Raw genomic sequence first — 24,360 nt, 5'->3', positions numbered from 1 at the left:
TTGTTGCAGGGAGCCATTATGTATAAAGACAAACTGATATGGGTTCCAACCAAAAGGGGCTTGGCTACTGCAATACCTAAAAGGGTTTATTATAAGCTAAACACACTTTTAAAGGAGTCCTAGAATATGGGTTCCTAAGGATTATATTAGATACACTGAGATCTCAGCATATCATGAGATAGTAAGCTCATTGGATACTTCCATTGGTGAAAATAGCTATAAAGATTATTTCAATGCAAGAATCATTACAATTAAGTAATTTCTAACGGAGACATTTTCATCTACTGATGATATGGTTACTATACAAATACGTGTGTATGTTTCCCTATGTATGTTTTTAAGTACCTTTTATTTCTGATCAAGACAATGGAATGCTCTTGCCCATCACTGTATGTTCCTGTGGTCGAACGGAGGGTGGCTTTTCGAGTGCTCATTCCATCCCCAGGATTAATATGCACTTCAAGATGACCTTCAATCAGTACGATGGAGAAGAAGGGCTGGGAAAATGTCACGTTAAGAGAGGTTTTCCACAGGACACTGGTTTTCTCATTTTAATCTCTACTGTTCTCTTTTACGTCATCTAATTACTTATTTTTAAAAGCTTTTTTCAAGACAATAACAGCTAGTATTCTTATAGCACAGGTATATAAAGTGTTTTATATTTTTCATTTGATAAAAAGAAAAAGAGCCTGTGCTAAAGAGATATATTCTTTGTAATTCAGATAAAAACATCCTAATTTTAAAATGAATTGAGCTTTAAAATGGCAATTTCAAGGGATAGTATAAAGATATTTCTATAAGTAGACAATGAATTAAGGAAAGTTCTTGGCATTTTGATTATTTATAGAAACAAAGTTTTGTAAAAATATGCTCTACACGAAAATGGATGGCATGCATATTTATGCAATGGCATAATTTTTAAAAAGAATAGCTTTGTTTCACAACACATGAAATTATTTATTAGATAATCCTCTGTGGATGCAACACTAAAGACTATTAATATATACCCAAACCCTAATTATTTCTGCTTCCTGACTATTTGTGGTCTGGAATGATGTGGTTTAAGTAATTAGGAAAAAAAAAAACCATAGGGAGTAAAACTGATAAGAGAATCTTAATCCTTCCTTTCAGGCAGTTTCTATAAAGTGAAACTAGGGAATCTTAGGGACAAATTCTAACAAATAGGGAGGGAAATGTGAAATAACTGTAGAAAGGTAGGCTGGAACCAAATTATCAATGAGATAATATCTGTAAAAAGTTTTTGGCAAAGTGCCTGACACATAGTAGGTGCTATATAAATGCTTACTTCCTTCTCCCCTTTGTATTCTGGCCCACTGGAAAACGTAAGACTTCTAAAGAGGCCTAACAAACTACTTCATGCTCCAAAAAGCACTTTTATTATTTCATTTATTAGTTTATTTTTATAATAATATATTTATGAGCAGCTGAACTAGGATGGTAGTCCTATAAATACAACATTATATTCATTTTTATTTAGTATTTTTATATTTATTAAATATATTTATGCATATAAATATATTAAATAAAATAGATTTGTTTTATTATATTATTTATTATTTTATTAAGTGTTATTTTATTAACACTTCCATTCTGGGAACAAACTCAAACTCATAGACCAGGATTCCTCAGCTGCAGTAGGCAATAACTTCCTTTAGGACTTCAATCATACTGCTGAGGTTTTTGAACAGTTCCCTAGCCTTTTATCATGGCTCTATTCACTTTTAGGGGGTCAAGCTGATGGTCTATACTGGAGGAGGACCCCAGCTAGAGTGGACAAGTTCCATTCATATACTACCACTATTTCTTCTTCCATTGCTTTCCCTGTGTCTTTCCATTGCAGATGTGGCTTCCCTCTACTTGTCTATGAGGCAATGGTTTCTCTAATGCTAATGATACCAACTAAACTTAATTTTTTACCCCAGTGCCTGGGGCTAGTTTTCCTTGTGTTCTTGAAGATCAGTTTGTAATTGTGTCAAGAAGGTACTTTCCTGTCTACCTAACATGGTTTACTCATTACTATATTTTCCCTTACTAAAACATTAATGCACGAATGATTTTTTTAAATCAAAAACAATTTTTTTTTAAGGCAATCAGGGTTAAGTGACTTGCCCATGGTCACAGAGTTAGTGTCAACTGTCTGTGGTCAAATTTGAAAGCAGTTCCTTCTGACTCCATGACTGAGACTTTATCCACTGCACCACCTAGCTGCAGTGGATAACAATTTTATTACAACTACATACAAGCTTGAGTTTGTCAAACTTACCTCAGTTTAACTTAAACAACTTTAATTTCCCCCTGCTATTTTTAGTATTTTTACATGTATCAGATGTACACTTTTTTTTCTGAGTCTTTCAAGCCCAGTGTGACAGATGACAATGCATATTCATGTTAATAGTCCGCTAATAAAAACTATTGAAGTTCGATGCTTGATGTTTTAACATTACAAATGACAATTAAGAGTCATAAAATACAGGAAGAAAGTGGTATGTAAAAAAGAAGGGCAACAATCGAATCATTTTTTACCTTTTTTCATTTTCAGTTATATAAAACAAGGATCATGCAATAAGAAAGCTGCTTCTGTGTGCAAAGGTTTATTTTTGAACTAATGCAAATTATGATAGAAATGACAAGGAATAATACATTACGTTTTTATATTTTAAAATAATCTTAAACCTCTTAGTTTTTCCAAAGGTCTTTAATCTTCCCTATTTCTTTTAAGTGAATCATTATCCTTCTAGTTACCCAGGTTGTCAGCCAAGGAAACCAATCCTTTGCTATCCCTTAACCTTCACATCCAATTACTTACCCAGTTGACTCTACACATCCCTTTCATTCATCTTCTCTCCACTCACAGGGCTCCCATTCTAGTTCATACACTCATAACCTTTCATCTGGACTGTTCTAACAGCTTCTTAATTGGTTTTCCTGCTTTCTACTCCCCTCTTCATTTCATCTACCTCACAATTATCTAATCTTTCTAAAGCCTAGGTATGACCATGTCACTGACCTTCTGAAGAAGCTTCATCAGTTCTCCATTGCCTCTTGTATAAAATCTGTTGTTTTTCCTTCATTTTCAGAGAGGATCAATGACATCACAGAGTAGTGTTTGGATTTAAGAGAGGCAGAGTTGCCCAAAGTCATTATCCTCACTCTCTCTTCCAGAATCATGAGTCCAGTGGCAAGGCAATAGTCAAGACAACTGGTGATGGCCCAAGGATTCAGTGTTTGCCCTTGCCATTTTGGATGTCTGACCAACTCCACCTTCATGGCCGTGGAGCAGATTGTTCTCATCCACCCATTCTACTGGAGGAAGTTTTCACACAATTGGGGTAGATATCCCTCTACTAACTCACCCATGGGTTTGAGGCTTACCAGTTCCCTTCAGTCTGGTTTAGCCTGACTACTGAGATGGTTTACCATCCTGCAGCTTCTTGGAGTCACAAGTGAGAGTTGAGTAGCAGGAAGAAAACAAAGGTGGAGGCAAGCCCTCACACCAGAGCTGCGGATCAGTCCAACATTAGCCTACCTTTCCAGAATCACTGCACATCACTTAATCCCTTTCATACATTCCACTTGTCAGACAAATTGATATATTTGTTATTCCTCTTATACAACACTCCATCTCCGGCCTCTGTGTGCATGTCTCAATTACTTTCCCTTCTTTTACTATCTCTTAACATTTCTAACAGTTAAGGCTCAGCTCAAGTGCTACCTTTCTTGATCTCCTGAGTTGTTCTACCCTGACCAAAATTACTTTGTACACATGTATTTACTTATTTACATACATATTGTACCCTTTTTCCTGACTCCTAGTAGAATACAGTCCCTTGAGTCCTTTTTCTGTTCTTTGTATCTTACGCATAGTAGATACTTAATAAATACTTCATATTTCTTAAAGGAAATTGACTTGAATCTGTAGTTTCCTAATATTTAAGATAACTTACCACATGGGCCTGTCGACGACTTCTCTTATCCCTTCCCTTGCTGAGGCCAGCCAGGATGATGCCACTACTATTCTTGGTTGCAAATGTTGCCATCAGTTCAGACTCTACTGACAGTGGCTTTGGTGGCAATTCAACGTACCCATTATTAAAGATGCTGATGCTTCGGATGGGCTGTTTTATAAAAGAGAATAATTTGCTAGTTACAGCTCACATTTACATGGTTCTTTAAGGATTTTGAAGCACTTCCCTCACAACAACTATGTGAAGTAAGGAGTGTGAGTATTATGATTTATTTTATAAGCACTGAGGTGGTAAAGTAGATAAAGCGTGAGACCTGGAATCAGGGAGACATGAGTTCAAAACCAGCCTTTGACACTTCATAGTTGTGAGACCATGGGCAAGACACTTATCTCTGTTTACTTTGGTTTCCTCAATTGTAAAATGAGGATAAAAATAGAACCTACTTCCCAGGATTGTTATGAAGCTCCAATGAAATGATATTTGTGAAGCACAGTGGTACATGGTAGGTAGCACATAAATGTTAGGTATGATGATTATTCATAATAATGATAATGAAACACCTCAAAGTTGTGAGACATTAAATAATTTGTCCATAGTCACACATCTGATGGGTGAGGGGGGTGGATGGTCTACACTGAAATTCATAATTAGAACTCTTAGGAATCAAAAAGACACAATCAGTATGTGCATTTGTTTTACAGCGCTATATTTATTTGGTGAAAAAGAAAGCTTTTCTTTTTCTTTTTTTTTGGGGTGGGGGGGCCAGAGGGGCAGTGGAAGTAGGGCAGCAGTGACAGTGCTACTAGACAAAGAAGAAAAAACAAAAGAGAGAAGAATGAATTCAGAAGGAGAAATAGACAAGCAGGACAGTGTTAAAACTCTAAATCTGAATATGTAAGAAATAATAACTTAGTGAAAAAAACAACAGAAATTAAGTTTGACATAGAATTCCATTTACGTATGAGTATGTGTGTGTATGTGTATGTCTGTGTGTGTCTGTGTATGTGTATGTGATCACATAGAGAGAGAAATGTTCATGTTTCTAGATGTTTATTAAACTCATAATGAAAAAAGAAAGATATTTTTGAAAGAAAAAAGTTACAAGAATTCAGGATGACTATCCCGGGGTAGGTCACCAACAACAGATATGGCAATGTCAAGTATAACTATTTGTCCCTAATGTAAGAGAAGAAAATTCCACCAAACAAAATCAGGTCTTCTGATTCCAACACAGCCTTTTGGTTGCATACCCTCACAGCATAGCCTCAATAAATTCCTCCTCAGCATAAATCGATAGTGCAATGACAGTAAGTTGATGTTAATAAAAGTACTTCATACCTCCAGTAAACACCCTTTTCTCACTCCATAGGAATTTCTGAGTAAGTCAAATGTCGATCTGGATATTTCCAAGCTTTTAATACAGCCTACATATGATCTGCTAGTAAGTCCTTTTCTGGAGGAAAACAAAAACAAAAAAGCAAAACCAAAATGAGCCAAAAAATTTGGTTCATTTTCAAATTTCTAATTTTTGAAAGGAAGAATAAAAATAGATCTAACATGGTGAAGCTACTTCTTCGTGTAATAAAAACGACTTATCCACAAATGAACACGTGGCTAACATGAATTTCAATTTATTACGCCCTTAAATCAACAAAAAGATTTTACCCAGGGACTAAAAGAATGAAACTAAATCTGCTTGATGTAGTTATATAGATATCTAATGATGCTTTTGACCCCCATGAAACCCTAGGACTCTAACATTTTTTTACCATAGAGCCCAAGTGTCTTAAAAACGAAAAGATGTCATATGGAAATTTCATCCCAATAATTTTATGTATCATAGACTTTCATGTATGCCCAAAGACCCAAACATGGCAAAATAAAACCTCTCTAAGGACAAGGGCTATTTTGTATTTCCATCCCCAAAATCTAGCACAGTACCTGGCACACAGTAGGTGCCTAATTGATGCTTGCTTAATGAAATTTGACTAGGCCAAAGTTAATTTAATTTCCTTTGGACATTAATAGGGACAGGAAGAACCAATGAACATCATCAATGTTGCTTACTCATGACCCGTGTCCAGGGGTGGGGACCCTGTGACCTCAAGGTCACATGGGGACCTCTAGGTCCTCAAGTGTAACCCTTTGACTGAATCCAAACTTCATAGAACAAATTCCCTTAATAAAAGCATTTGTTCTGTAAAACTTGGACTCTGTCAAAAGGCAGCACCCAAGGACTTAGAAGGCCACAGGTTCCCACCATGACCTTGTCTTTCAGTTAAGAATAACAACTTCATTCCAATTTATCTTCTCTCTCTCTCTCTCTCCCTCCCTCCCTCCCTCCCTCCCTCTCTCATATTTATGTCTACATGTATATGTATACACATATACACATATGCACACACACACACACAAACATGTGTGATTTGTTCAAGTTCACACTGACAGTGTCAGAGAGGAGAGAGGATCTAAACTCAGGTCTTCTCATTCCAAATCCAGCACTCTAACTGCTTTTTATGAAAATGTTTGGGATATGTGCTACAGCAATCTGTTTTAACAAACAAAAAACAGAGTCGGTTGAAAATGATTTACCCTTTTCTTGGCGAATGGCAATTACTGTTAGATGATAAGAGACAATGATACTCTTAGATGCCTTTAAGGACCATTCATCTTGACTGCACTAAAGAAAGGCTACACTTTTCCAGGTGCTCTTTTTTTTTTTAAAGTAGTTAGTTGTAAATTCTTGCATTTGTTGTTTTATATGGGAAAGCAGATAATCAGATTTACTGGATCAATAATTTTAATTTTATGTATTAAACAAAGTTCATAGGCTTCCAGCCCTGACAGGTCCAGATAGTTTTGAACAGGGGTTTCCTTTTTATTCACTCCTGGGTTTGCAATTGTTTTCCCAGAGTCAGTTAATAAGTATTTATTAAGAACCTACTATGTGCCAGGGATTGTGCTAAGTGATGAGGATACAAATAAAGGCATAAGACAAATCCTCACTCTTGAGTTCATAATCTAATAGGGAAGGTGACATACAAATAACCGTACAAATAAGATATATACGCAATGAAAATAATCAATAGAGGGAAGGGAGGGAAAGGAGATCAAGAAAGGCTTCTTACATTGGGTGAGATTTTAGATGATCTATTCTATGTTGATTATGTTATATTATGAATCACCTCATATACAGGAAACTTAACCATTATACACATGACTAGTATGCTACTCCCTAAGAGAATACTCTCACTGTCTGATGATGTTCATGTTTTAGTCCATTAAGATAAAAGAAGTAATTCTTTTCTATAGACTACATAGTAAGATATAAGGTCAATAGCATTCCCATATGCCAACATCAAGATTACATTGTTGTCTTTCATTTGAAGAAACATGAGTTCAATACCCAAGAAGAGACTAGCATTTACTATGCTAGGTGCTGGGAGATATATAAAGTCTAGATAAAGTATGATCCTTGTCCTGATGGAGCTACCATTTCAGGGGAAATTGAAATCCATATACAGATAACTATAATAAACAACAATACATGATATGCATATCATAAAGGTATAGAAAAACTGCTATATGAGCTCCTGGGGGAAAAGGCAATTAGTTGCATCAGGGGTTGGTGGAAGAACAAAGATTATGTAAAGCTTGGTGGCAGAATGACATTTGAACTGACCAGATAAAGAGATGTTACAGTATTCCATACATAAGGAACAGAGTGAGAAAAATTTCAGAAGTGAAGGAGCTTAGAGCATGCTCAGGATACAGAAATCAGTTCAGTTTGGTTATATTATATATTACACACGCACACACACACACACACACACACACACAGAGAGAAAGAGAGAGAGAGAGAGAGAGAGAGAGAGAGAGAGAGAGAGAGAGAGAGAGAGAGAGAGAGAGAGAGAGAAACCTTATAGGGTGAATGGCAGGAGGGTAGTGCTACATAAATCTTTACTCGGGGCTACTGAAGGATTGAGAGTAAGTAAATGACAATGATTCGATCTTTATATACAGAAGACAGGGTAGTAGTAGAATGCAAGATGTATTGGAAAAGGATAACAGTAAAAGTAGGAAGACTCATAAGGGGTGTAGTGTAATCAAGTCTGGGGATGACTAGAGCTGGTAGGGGAAGAGGAGGAAAAAAGTGACAGATGTGAGAGATGCTGGGAACGTATAATTTGGGTTTGGGCAACTAACTGTATATGAAAAATGAGGGAAATGAAAGAGTCAAAGTTAATAATAAAGTGATGAATATGAGAGAGACTGGGAGAATAGTGGTACCGCTCTCAAAATTATGAACTCTAATTATGATAAACATGTTCATTTTAACCACCAATTTCTCTACTACATAACAAACTAGTTTGCTTTCTAAAATCAGGTAATCAATAGCAGAAAAAAAATTCTTTTTTCTAACATGATACCTTACAACTCTTGTTCTGGGCAATCCACCAACATAAATTGGATCTTTATTCAAGCGATTTAGGTCAGATGACCCTCCCGGAGATTCGCCTTGCTTTGTTTCTTTAGAAGTGGTATTATATGCATCAAAAACTGCTAAGAGTCCTAAAAGGTGAAATGGAAGTGGACAGGTAAGAAAATTAGGATATCTTTCTAAACTAACATTTTTATTATTAAATTCTAGTCTAAGCAGAGAACTTTCAAGTCTCAAAGTGTAAAATCTTTTTAAAAAAATACTTTGACATGAACTTTGATAAGGTTATGAGTATATAAACCTACCTGACATCGCAGTACAAAATTTAATATACTTGAATATATCTCTATATTTGTCTAAAAAGGAAAGTTAGATATATAACTTAATATTCATTCAATAAATTTTAGGATCATAGAAATTAGGATCACAGATTTAAAGCTAGAAGAAATTTTAGAGGTCCCCTCATCCTCATTTTCTAGATGAGATCCAGAAAGATTAAGAGCTTTGCCCAAGGTAAGAATGAATAGTAAGTAGTAGACTCAGGATTTGAACTCAGTGTTCTCTGGTCCAAATCCTGTACTTTATTCCATTGTCCTATGCTATTTCCTTATATCAGCTGGGCCCCTAATAAAAATAAACACTATGTAGTTGATTTTTTATTTCCTTTCAACTTTTCAAGCTGGAAAATACACTATTTGCAATGAACAAAGCACAGTATCTCATTTTATTAAACACCATTTTAATGCCACCATAACTTAGAGGATAAATACTACAGAAATTATTTTCATTACCATGCTATTCAGAAACATTCAAAATAAAATAAAAGTTATTTTCAAGGAAGTATAGTCTTCCATTACAGCTATATTCATTCCAGGGAATTCATGTTTCTTACCTTGCTTTTTATTACGCTGAAATGCAATTTTGTACCAGGTTCCATTATTGTAACGTCTGTCTGTAATGAGAGCAAGAGGCCCTGAACCCAGGTCAACAGTGAGTTTAACTTTACCATCAACCAGCTCAATAGAGAGGAAATCTCTCTGTTGAAGAGAAAAGAACAATAAGAAAGGCATTTATCTACTGGTACATTTTCATGATGAGACTTTTCACTTAGAGTAATATACTTTTAAAGGAAAAATCTGAGAAGACTAGACAAGGTCAAATAACTAGCCACCATATCATCTGTTGACTTGACAGCAGTCACCAGAGAGCGCCCATCTAGAATCTTACAAAAATCCAATAGGAACAAACTCAAGTTTTATTGAATGTGATGGAAGGATTTCACTGCTTGGCATCCTTCTCTTAATGCATTACACAAAATCCTCTCAGCCATTTGCAAAGTTAGTCTTCGCTTGAGCCTTGAGACATGAGTATTTTTAGCACAGAAAATTCCCATAAAGTCATAGAATCTCAGACTTTTTAAAGCCTTCAGAAGCTTTTTAGTGTTAAAGTGAAAACTGCATCAAAGATGGCCCCAAAATTGGTCATGAAGAATACTCTTGAAGATCTTCAATTATGATGACTCATTATTTTCCAAGGAAATGCATTCCACTTTTAGACAGCTTTACTTATTACAAAGATTTTTCCTTACCATAGGCTGACATCTGTGCTCTTAGTTTTGTCCCCTAGTCTAGAGTAAAACAAAGTAAATCTAATCCCTGTCTAGTATGCCAGTCTTTCAAATACTTGAACACCGAGCAAGTTCCCTCTCTAAGTCAAAAAATTCCATGCTCCTCCAAATCAATAATACTTCTATGGTATAGCTACAAGTCCCTTCACCTTCCTGTTTGCGTTGCTTCACCCCCAGTCCCAAGAGGAAAAGTTGCAGTTTTTAATCTTCTTCCTAAAATGTGGTGCCTAGGTCTGAACAGGATACTGCAGGGGTGGTGGGATTATAATAAAAGACACTTTGCTTAGTATAGACTCTTTTCTTTGTCTGGGATTGTAGGGGAAAGCAGGGTTAGGATGGATCCAGAGCCATGCTTTCATAAATGTAGGAGAATTCCCATACAGAACTTCCTCCATTAATACAGATCACCTGTAACTTACAGTCTTACAATAGTGTTGGAACAAGTTTTTCAAAGAACATTTGACTAGGTTATGATTCTGATTAGGACTAGGCCTGCTGCAAAGTTTTGGATATTATGCTGTTGCAGACAGCAGAACATTTAGGAATTATTTTATGTAATACAAATTCTACACACTCAGCATTCTATAAGTATAGTATTTCTAAAACAAATACTACTTGTCTATTACATGTATTCCCAACTTTCAAACACATCTGACCTTGAACTCACAAAGAACTTAACAACAACAACAAAAAAAACCTGCTCTTATTGAAGAGAAACTGTGTATATTGCCAGACCACATAGGCTTATAATTCTTTTTAAGGTTCCCAAATCTCCCACAGCGTTGTTAAATGTTGAGTGTATTGTACTGCCTCAAGGCAAAAAATATCGTATTATGAGTTTAAAAAGTCTGAAAACTACTGTCCTACAGAATCTCCTGAGACACTGACAGGTTAGGTGATTTCCTTAAGTAAGGAACCTAGCCAGTAGAGTCAGCACTGGGACTTGACCCCAGCTCTCCCTGACTATAAATAAACCTATTTTTGTAATATAAATTTTGTAATATAAATAAGCCTTCTATTCAGAAAACCATACGGTGTGTTCATGTCTGTAAATCCTTCTATTAATATAGCAGTAGATTATATTAGCCTTTTTGGCTGCCATGTTAAACTGTTTACTTGTACTGAGCATGCAAACCTTTTTGATGACATGAGAAACAGGAAGGTCAAGTTCCAATGGTAAGAAATTCACAAAAAGCCATTGTAGGCAAACACTCATTAAAAAATATGCAATAATTGGATGCAAAATACACAAAGAAAAAGGAGCCATTAAAATCCCAGACATTTACGTAAGAATCTAAAAACACACAAATCACTATATGAAAAGTTTCTTACTGTGCCATTAGAAGCAAGGTAGAGGAGAAGCCCATTAGGTGAAAAGGTACTGAAAAGCATTATTATCTGCGTCACAGTAGACCGGAGTGTCTTTTCCACAATTGAATATCCACTACCATCAAAATAAAACGAGGAGTCTTCATTCTGTGAACTACAAAATAAAAGAATCGATAAAACACAATCTGTTCCCAGATAGATAACATGCATAAGTCTGTTGTTTAGTTTTTGTTTTTTAATTATAAAACATTATTTCTATTTTTCTCATACAGATTTTGGTATAGCTATTATGTTCATCATTTGGTAAGGAATTTGATGTTTGGCACAAATGGGAGAATCAAGTCATTTAAATGTCCATTTTACTTACATTGTTTCAGATTTGAGAATATTTGGAAATGAGAAGGAAGTTGATGTACGTGAGGGCTTCAACTCAAAAGAAAATTCTCAAATGGATAAATAACAGCTGTGATTCTTTCTACCCAAAGATAGGAGCACCATTACAAATGTCTTTTCCCCCTTCCTACTTTTCTCCTTCATGTATTATCATCTATCGCCCTCTTCTGGTTCTAAGTAATCCAACAGCTAAGCACCCGCAATCCAAATGTGCTTTTAAGTAGCATAGAAATTATCTACAAGTGACAGATGCCAGCAAATTGTTGCATTGTGTTAAAATCATATACGTCAAGTGATTTCAAAGATTTGGGAACCCTCTCCACCAATGCAAATTGCAGCAAACCTGTCTATAAATTGGTACTTAAACCTTAGAGATTTGCCTAGGTCTCAGTCGTGCAGGATCACCAGTGTTCCTATCTTCACATCGAGCATTCTAGCAGCTATACTGCCTACCTCAAACAATCCTATTTTATGGCAATTTCTTAGATTCACAGTAGAATATCAATTTTCATTTCAGTCAATTTGATCTCTTCAACAAAAAACAAGTGAGGGGGCAGCAGGCAAGGATAGAATGCATGTTGCATTCTAATTGTTAGACAAATAAAGTTTATATATAAGTAAAAAAGGTAACACATTTAAATTGTTTATTGAAATGCTTTGAATCTGAGAATTCAATCATGTCATGTTTCACATGGAGCCTTTTTTTTCAATTTAAAGTTATATTTTCAAGAATTTACACTAAACAAAACTCAAATTTAAAACAGAAACACTAGGGAATAATGGCAGGCGGGTGGGATCTGTGGTGTGGAAGGTCTGAGTTCAAACCCTAATTCAAATACTTACTGTGAGATCCCTCTTCTGTTCCAGCTACTGATATCCTAAGTTTCCTTTATGTTCCCACTAAAATCCCACCTTTAGCAGGAAACCTTCCCTAACCTAAATTTCAGTGATTTCCCTTTCCTGTTTATCCTATTACACAGCTTGCTCTGAATATATTTTAGTCTGCATGCTGTCTCCCCCATTAGATTTCCTTGAGGGCAGGGACTGTCTTTTGCCTCTTTTTGTATCTCCAGTACTTAGCACGGTGCTCAGCACATAGCAAACATATATAAATGCTAGCTACTGTTTATTAGATTGTAAACTCCTTAACATCAGGAACTATCTTTGGTTTTTTTTTTTGTATTCCCAGTACTTAAAACAGTGCTGATCAATTGATCCTAAGCAACTTCCTAGTTTCAGTTTCCTCATTTGTAAAATAATGGGTCTGGACTCAATGATCCCATCCAACTCATGATCTATAATCCTATGAAACATTTCCAGACTATGAAGATTTATGATATTTTTAAAAAGGTTTTGGGAGTATCAAGAAGAGATGAGAATCCAGGGGAATTCAGATGAATATCTTTAGGGATACATACAGGTAAAAGGGAATTAATGTATATGCATATATGCCTGTGTCTAAAGTCTCCAAGAGGTGGTCATGGAACTCAGAGTAATCACATGATATCTAGAGCACCACATTCTGGCTTCTCTTTGTGTCCTACTGCATCCTATGCTCAAAATCCATTATTTCAAGTCCAAGACCAATGTTCTTTTCCAATTCTCAGAGCCCTAGCTCATTCCCTAATATGGTTTGGATGTGGACTATTAATCATCCATCTCCTTTCACTGGATTTCAGCTAGGATACTCGAGGGCTTGGTGCCAAATCATAAGCTTTGATGCCAATGCCTTGGGAATGAAGTACTCCATCAGTAAGGCACATACAGATAGGTCCTAGACCCTGGTAATAAATAGGCTTAATTTTGTTGGAAAGAAATAGCTCTGGCTCTACTGATTAATGTCATCACCCTTATTTGGTCTCTTATTCCTCTATTACTTACATCTAGGAGAGAATGAGCTTTTCTGGCTGCTAAAGGCTTCCTTCTTCTCTGTCTTTATAATGGATACTCAGGGACACTTTAAGAGACTTCCTAGAACATATGCTTAATAATCGCAGTGAAGGTTAAAGTTTTCTTGTGCTCATTTAACATCTATAAACTTTGCTCATGAAGAGGGCAGCTTGTGTCTTTGCCTACATAAACTTGCAGAAAGATATATGGATGGTACACTTCTGTTCTGTCTTCTCTCATATATTGCTACCCTTAACATGCTCAGTGTTATATGTTTAGGGACATTTCCACTCCAAATGTTCATATGGACTCTTTGTGCCTGATCTGAGGTAGATCATTCCAAGATTGTATCGGTCTGATCAGTCACAGTCAGACATACTGTACCTTGACCCCAACATAGTGATGTTATTTTGGTGCTTTTTGAGAATGAAGGACAACAACTAACCAACTATATCTTTTAAAATGTTAAAAGCATTTCTGGAAAAACAAATAAAATTACCTTACAGGAGGGTTTTCTTTTCTTTTCTTTTTTAATCTTAAACCCTTTAGCAACCTGTTAAAGCCTATATATGCCTTTCTCTGATTAAAAAAAATCATAATGGAAGGAAATGCTAAGTTTTCATTTGAGGTTAATGAAAATAAATGAGTAATTTTTTTCCTATCCAAGTATATGGATACTTTGAAATCTATCAACGAACCCCAGGTTAAGACCCTTAACCTTAAATAGACTGAGATATAATTCAAATTTAATTAATTCAAACTGAATAATTTAAAATCAGAACCATTTCTTAAGTGCTTCCTGTGCACAGAGTACTTACAATGCTAGGTACTAGAGGATATACAGATGTGAGATGACACTGTTTCTACCTGTCACTTACCAGTGGATAAGACACAAATATAGATAATCATACTTTGGTAATGCTCTGCTTCATCAGTGTGGCTGGGTACTAACTTCTCTGACAGCAACTCTACCATGATCTAGCGGAAGGTTGTCATGGGTTTTTGTTGTTCATTCATTTCTGTCACATAGGACTCTCCTTGACTCCATTTGGGGGTTTCTTGGCAAAAATACTGGAGTGGTTTGCCATTTCCTACTCCAGTTCATTTTACAGATGAGGAAACTGAGGCCAACAGGATTGAGCGACTTGTCCAGGGTCACACAGCTAGTAAGTTTGCAAGGCCAGATTTGAATGAGGAAGATGAAACTTCCTGACTCCAGACCCAGACACTTTATTTGCTCTGCCAGCTATTTGTCCTTCATGGGTAGCTGTGGCCAAAAAATTCATTACCTTGTAGTCAGTTTGCTGCAAAGCTTTTCCAAGTTTGAAAGAGCCAGTCTAAGGACATCAGACATATGAGTCTGTCACAAGGTTCATAAAGTCCTACCTGCACTTCACTAAATCTGTGATCTCTTGATCTATTGATTCTACTTACGGTTCCCACTATTCCATTTCCTACCCTTGCTGTCTTTGCAGAGGCTATATAACCATGCCTGGAAGAGATTCTCTGTTTCCTAGAATCTCTTCCCTGAAGGCAGAACACAAATGTTTCCCTGTCATGAGGGCTTTCTACCTCTTAAAACTGCCTTATATTATTCTTTATAAAATTTTGCATTTATCTATCTGTATACATGTTACCTCTCCTCAATAGAATGGAAGCTCTTTGACACCAAGGACTATTTTCTGGATTTTGTTTTTTGTATGCTCAGTGCCACACACATAGAATTTTGTAGATAAAAGGCACCTAATAAATGCTTGTTGAACTAAATTGAATTAAGTAGAAGTTAGATTCCAGATCTGATTCTTTAGTATCACTTGGATTAATAAAATGGCAAGCAGAGAAGTGTGCCAGTGTCCTTCAAGTACAATAACCTTCTTGAGGTCAGGAAGAGGTTTACTTTTGCCCTTGGGTCCTCAATTTCTTGCACCCAACAAGTACTTAGTAAATGCTTGTTGAATTGAACTGAGTGTTCATTTACTCAAAGGGAGGAAATTTTTGGCCCTGACCTTCAAAACCTTGAAACAACAAAATAGTAATAGGAGCCAAATGAGAGATCAATATATTGACAAATTCCACAAGACATAAAGGATATGATTGTATTTAGATTGCATTTTATAAGAAAAAAAAACAACCAAAACCAGGTATTGATCCAGATCAATATCGAATCAGCTGGGAACTGGAGAAAAACAGATTCGATCAACACGAGGTTAATTGCCTCACTACAATACATACTTTGATCCTAACTTTTTGTCCAATAAGCAAGCTAAGGCAATTAGACCTATCAGATTTAGATGAAAAGGGCTCAATTAATTTAATAGTATGGACTGAAGTGGACTTTAAGTCTCCACAATATTAAAATAACTGAAATGAGTAGTCAGAAAGGTCTAATAATAGCTCCATGTATGAAAAGTTTTGTGTTAGCTTAATCTACATGTATCGGACCTGTTTAATTACAGGGGCACAGAATCACAGATTTAAACCTTGAAGGAAGCCTTCAAACCTTCAAGGTAATCTGATACAATGCCTTCATTTTACAGATGAAGGAACTGAGACCAAGGAAGGCTAAGTGACTTGTTTGCTCTCAATCACATGGGTAGCAAGTGCCAGAGGTATAATTTGAACCCAGATTCTCTGGCTCTGGATTTATTCACTTTCCATTGTGCCATGCTGCCTCATGAGGCCTGGGATGCTGGGATCTGGTAAAGAGTATAGGATTTTGTATGTAAGGTGAATTTTAATGTAAGTAAGGTGGATTTGTGTGTGTGTGAAGTAAATTTTTTTTTATTATTTCTCAGAGTTCAGTTTCCCAGGATCCACAGCCATAACAATCTCTAGTGCCCAGGCACTAGATACGAGTTTCCACAGTTATGGTTCAAAACATCTCCACCACATTTGTGCAGAGTTAAATAATGGCAAATAATACAGACTGTGGCTGCACAGTGAGATGAAGGGATAAGGTGATGTCAGCTTGTGAGGCTATTGCTGGCAATATGCCTTCTTTGTCTGTTAGACTATAAAATAGGTGGTCACTAGACAGTGAATGGGGAACCCTTAGGTTTGAATGCACAAATGCTCTGTGTGTCTTGATCGACCTCTGTCAAGGCTTGGGGGGAAATCTATATTTGCCTCAACTGGTCCCCAATGAGGCTTGAAGGGATTTAGGGGAAACACAAGTTATGCCTATCTCAATTGACCCCAGCAAGACTTAGGAATTGTCTCCCCACTGCTTCTCACCAGTCCCTGTGAGAAGGGTGAGTAGGGAGTTCTGTAGGAGTTGTGCTCCCATTATCAGCAATCCTCTTCTGAGAGAACTAGACTAGAATAAAGTTAAGATTATTAACCCCTTCTTAGTGTCTTTCCTGTCTGACCAAACCAAAAGTGAATCTGTGCTAGTGGCCCTCAAGTGTGCTGTGTTTATCTGTCTTACAGATTTCTGACTTTGAAAAAAGGAGTTGTTAATAAAATGAAAATTATTCATATTCCCAAATGCAAATGACAGTTAATTTCAATAAACCTACCAGAAAATGAAAGATTAAGGCAGAGAAAAAACATGGACTATCCTAGCAAAGGAAGTCCTTCTAAGTAGTTTCCAACTTTAGAAATACGTTAGAAGTAGATAGGCATGCTACTTGTTGTTTCAGTCAGAAATTGCAACCAAACTTGGCCCCTTTAGATTATCTGATTATCATTACTAATTAGCAAAGTATAGATTATGCTAATACTATATTAACTCTCTAGTCATGTCATTGCTGAAAATTTTTCTCCCTTTTATCTACCAACTAGAATTCAAACCTGGCATTCTGGACCCTCCAAAATCTGACCTCCCTAGTAAACATCAATGGAGATAGCAGAGTGCGGAGGACTGAGGGAAAGAGAATAGTCACTTCATGTTATATCATCCCCTTCATTCATTGAACATTTCAGTCAAAGAGAACTGCTCTTTCTCCCAAACATATTTCATGCTTTCCTATCTCTACACTTTTGCTCACACTGTTCTCCATGCCTTACTCCCTCCCCCTATTAAAATTATCATCCATCTTTCAAAGCCCAATGCCACTTCCTCCATGAAGCCTTCCACAAATGCCCCTATCAGTACAATTTCCTTTTTTGGACCTCCCCAAGAACTTAATTTTATGCCTCTCTAGTGCTCTTATCACATAGTATTGCATACTGGAGAAGAAAATGGCAAACCATTCCAGTAGCTTTCCCAAGAAAACCCAAATGGAGTCACCAAGAGTTGGACACAATTGCAAATGACTGAATAAAGAGAATTGTGTATACTATTATCCCTTTGTGGTATTCCTCTATTCAACTGCAAGTTCATTGAATGCAAAGATTATGACAATTTAACATAATTCAATTCTACAAGCACTTACCTAGCCCCTAAAAATGTTAGGGAGACAAATGTGGAAAAATGTCACCATCTCTGCCATCAAGGGGCTTATCATTTAATAAAGAAGAGCTAATGATACTCAAACAGCATGATAAAAGGTGAAGTGAATTGAGGGCAAAGAAGAAATGTAGACAAAATATTCTAGAGAAATAAGAGGAGGAAGTTGGCCACTTTCACTTGAGGGAAGCTGGGAAAACTTTATGAAGGAGATGGCAACTGAATGGAACTTGGGGGGCAGCACAATGTAATAGAATATAAGCAGAAACTTGCACTCAAATCCTGGCACTAACATTTAATAGTTATTTTACTAATCTATCTGAGCCTCAGTTTCCTCATCTGTAAAATATAGATAATACTTACACTATTGAAATTCAAAAGCTTATTGTAAGAATTGTGCTTTGTAAATTTTACTGTAATCTATAACGGTGAACAGAGAATGTGTGAAGGAGAATAAATAAAAGGGAAGAGAATAGGCATTTATATAAAGACTGTTATGTGCCAGACACCATGCTAAGCACTTAACAAATATTATTCATTTGATCCTCATAACCACCTTGAGAGGTGGGTGCTATTACTGTCTCCATTTTACAGTTGAGGAAACAGAGGCAAACAGAACTTAAGTGACTTGCACTGTGTCACACAGCTGTTAAGTATCTGAGGTCAAATTTGAACTCAGGACACTGAACCGATCACTCTAGCCACTTTTTTGAAGACCTTTATATGTCAAAATAAGAAGCGTCTATTTTATGCCATAGGTAAGGTGAAGTCACTGAATATTTCTGAGCAAAAGAGGGTGATGATCAGGCCTGCTAATTAGAAATATTCTTTGTTTTTGGCAGCTTTATAAAGGATGGATAGGAGAGGGAAAAAAGAGAAGAAGAAAGCAAGGAGACCAATTAAGAAGTTATTGCAAGAGGAGAAGGAACCAGAGGCATAGTACAGTAGAAATTAGTATACTATGTTTGGAGGCAGAAGAGTTAGATTCAAATTCTACCTCAACCTGTAAGACCTTTGGCAAATCATAACGTCCCATGACCTCAGTTTCCTCATCTGTAAAAATAAAGCATTTAGCCTACATCATGTCTGAAGTCCTTTCCAGTCTACATCTATGATGCTATAATCAGAGTAATTTAATATGGATAGAAGGAGAGAGAGAGAAAAAAAATAGAGAGAGAGAGAGAGAGAGAGAGAGATGCAGGGGTATGCTGGAGACAACTCAAAAGGGCTCTAGTGTGGATTTTTAATTTTCAGTGTGAGTACTGACACCTCAGAAATCAGCAAACAATACAAATGAGTGCTTGATTTATTGTCTTATTGATTATCTAGACCTAAGCAATTATTGAAGAGAAAGTTAATAACACAATTAAACTTCACTGTGTTGTGGGGAGTCTTTTCCCCCCAGAGAGCTGGTTATTAGACTTTTAACAACACATCCTTGGACAGATAGAAAAGATATGGTGGGGGAAGGATTAAGAATACTTAACAACTGACTAGATAGATATAGAAGATGAAGGATAAGGAAGACTCTAAGATGTCCCTAAAGTTAAGAGTGAGCAACTGGGAGGTTTGTGGTACAAGGAGGAGAAATACCAAACTTGAAAGGAAGAGTAAGAGTAGGGATTTTGATTTTGGACATATGCATTTTAAAGAGCTGGTGGGATCTCAAGGATGTCTAATTAGATAGCTAGAGGTTGTAGCTGGATATAAAGTCTTAGGAACCACTTGTAGGAAGGTAATAACTAGAATCAGGGGAGTGGATTATGTTTCCAAGGGTGAAAAGGTAGAAAGGGAACAAGAAAAGTGAGAAGAGCCTGCCAGAAACAGAGGAAGGATGGTAAATCAGCAAACCAGACTGAGGAGAAGCCATTAGACAGGTGGAAGGAAAAATGAGAAAGAGGGATGTTAGAGTAGGGGGGAAATTATCCAGAAGGAATAAGTGGTCAACAGTGTCATGCATCAAACGGTTCAAGAAGGGTGTAGATTGAGAAAGGGGTTTTACAATTAAGAGGTTGTTAAATGACCCTGGAGAACAGGGCTTCAATAAAATGATGAGGACAAGTTACTCAGAGTTGACTGAATGGGGGAAAAGTAGAGACAGTGCATGGAGAAGACTCTTCCTAGGCTAGCAGTGAAGGGGACAGAATGATTTAATGTTAAGATGACCAGAGTGTATCAGATCACACACACTCTCTCAAAAAGTGCAATGATCTCAGCTGCTCAGGATTTAGATGTCATCTTCTTACAATCTGTTGTTTTGACTTTTTATAATGGGAAGGACTAGCTACCAGGTTACAAGTTCTATGACCCCATTATATGTGTGTGTATATATATATATATATATGTATGTATCTGTGTATATGTATATGTGTATGTATGTCTGCATACATACACATCTATGTGTGCATGTGCATGTACCTACATGTGCATAGGAATGTACATGCATATACATACACATATACCCTGTATAGCAGTGTTTTTGGCCTCCATCCTCACTCACTTTTCACTCTGGTCTCATGTCACACCTTGGTACTGAGCATCACACTTGCATATCTCTCCCAGAACAAAATGTATACCCCAAACATCTACTTGGCATACCCAGTATCTCAGACATGGCCTTTCCAGTCATACCTTATAGCCACAGTACGCAGGATGGGATCTATCCACTCTAAATGCCACACACTCCAGCCCTTTGCTTTCTTTCAGACACCTCTAAACATCTCTGTTGAATTACAGTTATCTGTCCTCCTTTGCAACCATCCCCATAAAAGCAAGAGTGGAGGAGAAATATTCTTGTGAAAAGAGCACCTGGGTCTAGCTTACTCTCTCAGCCCTGTATCATCCTAATGTCTTGATAAAATAAAACAAAACAGAACAGTTTGAGGATTGGCATAATCAAGGACAATGTTTGTTTAGTTTGTTTTTGTTTTAGGATTGTGGGGGCAGTGGTAATAAGCAGGTTTGTAGGTATGGGGAAGGAACCAATAGATAAAGAAAGATGGCAGATGAGAGAGTGAACTCAGGAGGATTTTGTATCTTCCTTGAGCAGGGTACTCAGTATCTGAGTTATTGAGTAGAAGGGGAGAGGGAGAGGGTGAGGGCAAAGCAGGCTTCATAGAATTATAATATTTAGAGTTAGAAGGGACATTAGAGCTCATCTAGCCCAATTCTCTTATTTTTACAAATGAAAAACCAAGGCCCAGAGAAGATAAAAATTCACCCAAGGTCATCCAACTATTAAATAACAGAGCTGGCATGTGAAATAAGGTCCTCTGACTCTGAATCTGGTTGTCTTTACACTATACCACTAGATCAAGCATGTTTAGAAAGATGGGTAATGAAGGATAAAGAAAGCAGAGGTTTAAGGGTAGAGAATAATGCCTTGTTGAAATGGCCAATACAGTGAAGACTAAGGGAGGGAAATGAAGCTAGAACACAAATGAGTGATTAAGAGATCAAGAAGGGTTTAACTCTGGATGTCCTTCAGGGCCCAATTTAGACTTCTGTGCATGATAGATTCTTAGTCAATGTTGGTTGAATTTAATTAAGAAATAATACTGAAACTTTGAGGAGTTAGTTATAAATACACAATCTCATGGCAAGAAAAAATTTACATTATCTATAAGTACATAAATTGAATACAAACCGATTTGGCATTCCAACTTTTAAACAGTAATATAATGGAAAAGAGTAACCACATAAAAAGCCTGAATTAGATAAACTTTAAACTATAAATCACGTAATACAAATATAACCATAATAGTGATCTAAAAAGTAAGTGACATCCATAAAGACAACAAAAAGAGAGAGTTTCAAGATGCAATATTGGTTGCTCAATGACTTGTCTTTTTTCTAGTTAATTATTATGTATCTGAACCAGAGCACATATTCAGGCTGCATTAGGTTTTATAGAAATGGAATCCATTAAATGGGTGAAATTATTTCATAGGCTCATATTTCTTTAAAGGTTGAAGGAGCTCTGCCATGGTGGTAAATTCTAGAAAATATGCCGTGCATGATTAAAGGGAATAAGATTGCCTTTGATGGAAAAGAAAAGTATAAGGGAATGTTAACTAAGTAAATAGTGTGATTACGCAGGGTGCCTAGAGAACACTGGACAGTTGTCCTCTATTTCTAGAAGATCCAAAGGAAGAAACTGATTTTTGGCTATAGCAAAGATGAGTTTGGTTAGATAATAGGAAGATCTTATACATAAATATCGTTGAATGAAAAACTAGATACTTTAATTAGCTGAAATTTTTGCTATCTATCTAGTCTAATCAAATCTATCTAATATTTTAAAATATCATATAGACTTCCATATGCTAAGTGGCCTAGGTATTTTATAGGGCAGCTAGGTGGCACAGACGAGTCAGGAAGACTCATCTTCTCAGGTGTTGGACCTAGAGTCAGGAAGACACATCTTCCTGAGTTCAAATCTGGCCTCAGACACTCATTAGCTGTGTAACCTTGGACAAGTTACTTAACATTTTTGCCTCAGTTTCCTCATTTGTAAAATGAGCTGAAGAGGAAAATGGCAAACCACTTCAGTATCTTTGTCAAGAAAATCCCAAATGGAGTCATGAAGAGTTGGACACAACTGAAACTACTGAACAACAACTAGGCATTTTATAGTCAGAGACAAAAGATTCTTATTGATGAAATTTCAAGATACATTTATACATGTAGAAATTTCAAAATATCTTTTATGATTTGAGCACAAATTATACAACCCTATAGTATTCCATGCTGCTACAAAGTACTATATTTCCTAGGAAAATTTTAAAAAATTCAGTATGCTTCCAAAGAAAAAACAACATTTCTATAAAATTTATATGGCAATGGAATAGCCAGCATTAAACATTTGTTATCCTTTTAAAAATATTGATATATGTACAAGTAAATATTCAGAGAGGTAGCATAATGTACTGCCCTAGCTGTGGGACAATGGACAAGTCACTTAAAATCAATATCCCACACAATACTATAAGATCATCAGTTTCAGACAAGCTGCTTATCTACAACCATAGAGAGGGTCTCCATACTGCAAACAGTCCACACCACTGAAATTGCAGGTCTAGTCCAACATAAATCAATCACATTGCTACTGAATACTAAAATGACAACATTCTACATGTTAAAAAGGGAAAACTTTACCTTCCGAAACAGCCATTGCATTTTCCCTCCCTTTCAATATAGTTCCACAGGCCAATAGATTTTCCATTTAAAGATGCCTCTCCCATGCACCCTTTAAAATGAGTAACTTTCACAGCAGGTGACTTCTAAAAGAGGAATAAAAAAGACACAATATCTTGATGAAGCAAAGCAATAATGAATAACATAAATTTCTCTAGGTAATGAAGTAACATCTCCAAAGAGTCTCAAACGCAGTACCTAAAAATTCAGTATTATTAAAAAAAACCAAGCAAATGACAAAAGAGGAAAAATACTCTAGCTAAACTCTTCAATTGCTATATTTTCTTTAAAATCTGTGCAAAGATGAAAAGGGCATCAGCATGAGCCCATAACACTCCCCGCTGGCCTCAGAACCAGATTAAAATAGAAGTAGGAAATATTTAGCAAAATGAAGCTAAAAATACAATACAACATGGAGAATATTACATTTTAAGATTAAGTTACTATGCAGGCAGAATAAATCCTTATGTACAGTTTTGTGGCTTATGTTTCTACTTGAAGTTGACAGCCCTGGTCTAGACAATTACCCAGCCTACTGAAAGTAACTGATAGCATCCAAAATCCTAATGACATTTATTAGGTGAGAAAACAGCTTAATTGTTCACTGGGTGTGACCAGTATCTAAGCATCTCACTAGGTGCTAAACAAAGTCTGTTCTGATTGAGTGAGGGACTTGGAAACATCTCATGTAATTCAAAGGAGCTGTTTTAGAACCCAAAGAGTTGAGTTTTGGAAAGCATAAAGGAGAGAACATTCTAGCTAATCTCCTAAGAAAGACTCTTTGGTGGGCCTGAGAAAGGGAACAGAAATGGGTAGCATAAAGCCCTCGACCTTGTTCTCAGTCTTGGTCTCAGGCTCCTCCTCTCACCCCTTTTCCAGAGGAGGATGTACTTCCTGTCTTTCCATCTGCATCCTTGATAGTGTCTGCATTAGAAGCCAAGGAGAGTGGATGTGACTTCAAGGCTCTTCAAACACCCCAGCAGAAAAGTTACATCACACCTCAAAGGAGCATCTTGGGGACTCCAGCAAAAGGAATTCCAGAACCTGGGAACCTTTGCTACATATGCCCTGGCTTGAGTCTACTTTCTCTTGTATGCACTGACAAGGG

At 36.6% G+C, this 24,360-nt stretch overlaps 1 protein-coding gene across 1 annotated transcript in view; it reads right to left on the bottom strand.

Annotated features, from left to right (window-relative positions):
- Window positions 1-24,360, bottom strand: part of LAMA1 (laminin subunit alpha 1) — a 186,526-nt gene that overhangs the window by 21,225 nt on the left and 140,941 nt on the right. The window contains exons 48-54 of the mRNA XM_072604263.1: window positions 23,214-23,338; window positions 11,387-11,537; window positions 9,320-9,464; window positions 8,417-8,558; window positions 5,325-5,439; window positions 3,966-4,136; window positions 346-497 (exon numbers count right to left, since the gene is read on the bottom strand). Of these exons, the coding sequence (XP_072460364.1) occupies window positions 346-497; window positions 3,966-4,136; window positions 5,325-5,439; window positions 8,417-8,558; window positions 9,320-9,464; window positions 11,387-11,537; window positions 23,214-23,338 (1,001 nt within the window). The remainder of the gene's footprint in view (window positions 1-345; window positions 498-3,965; window positions 4,137-5,324; window positions 5,440-8,416; window positions 8,559-9,319; window positions 9,465-11,386; window positions 11,538-23,213; window positions 23,339-24,360) is intronic.

The sequence above is a fragment of the Notamacropus eugenii genome, chromosome 4 (genome assembly GCF_028372415.1).
Source record: "Notamacropus eugenii isolate mMacEug1 chromosome 4, mMacEug1.pri_v2, whole genome shotgun sequence".
NCBI classification, from domain to species: Eukaryota; Metazoa; Chordata; class Mammalia; order Diprotodontia; family Macropodidae; genus Notamacropus; species Notamacropus eugenii.
This window is presented reverse-complemented; position numbering and strand designations above follow the sequence as displayed.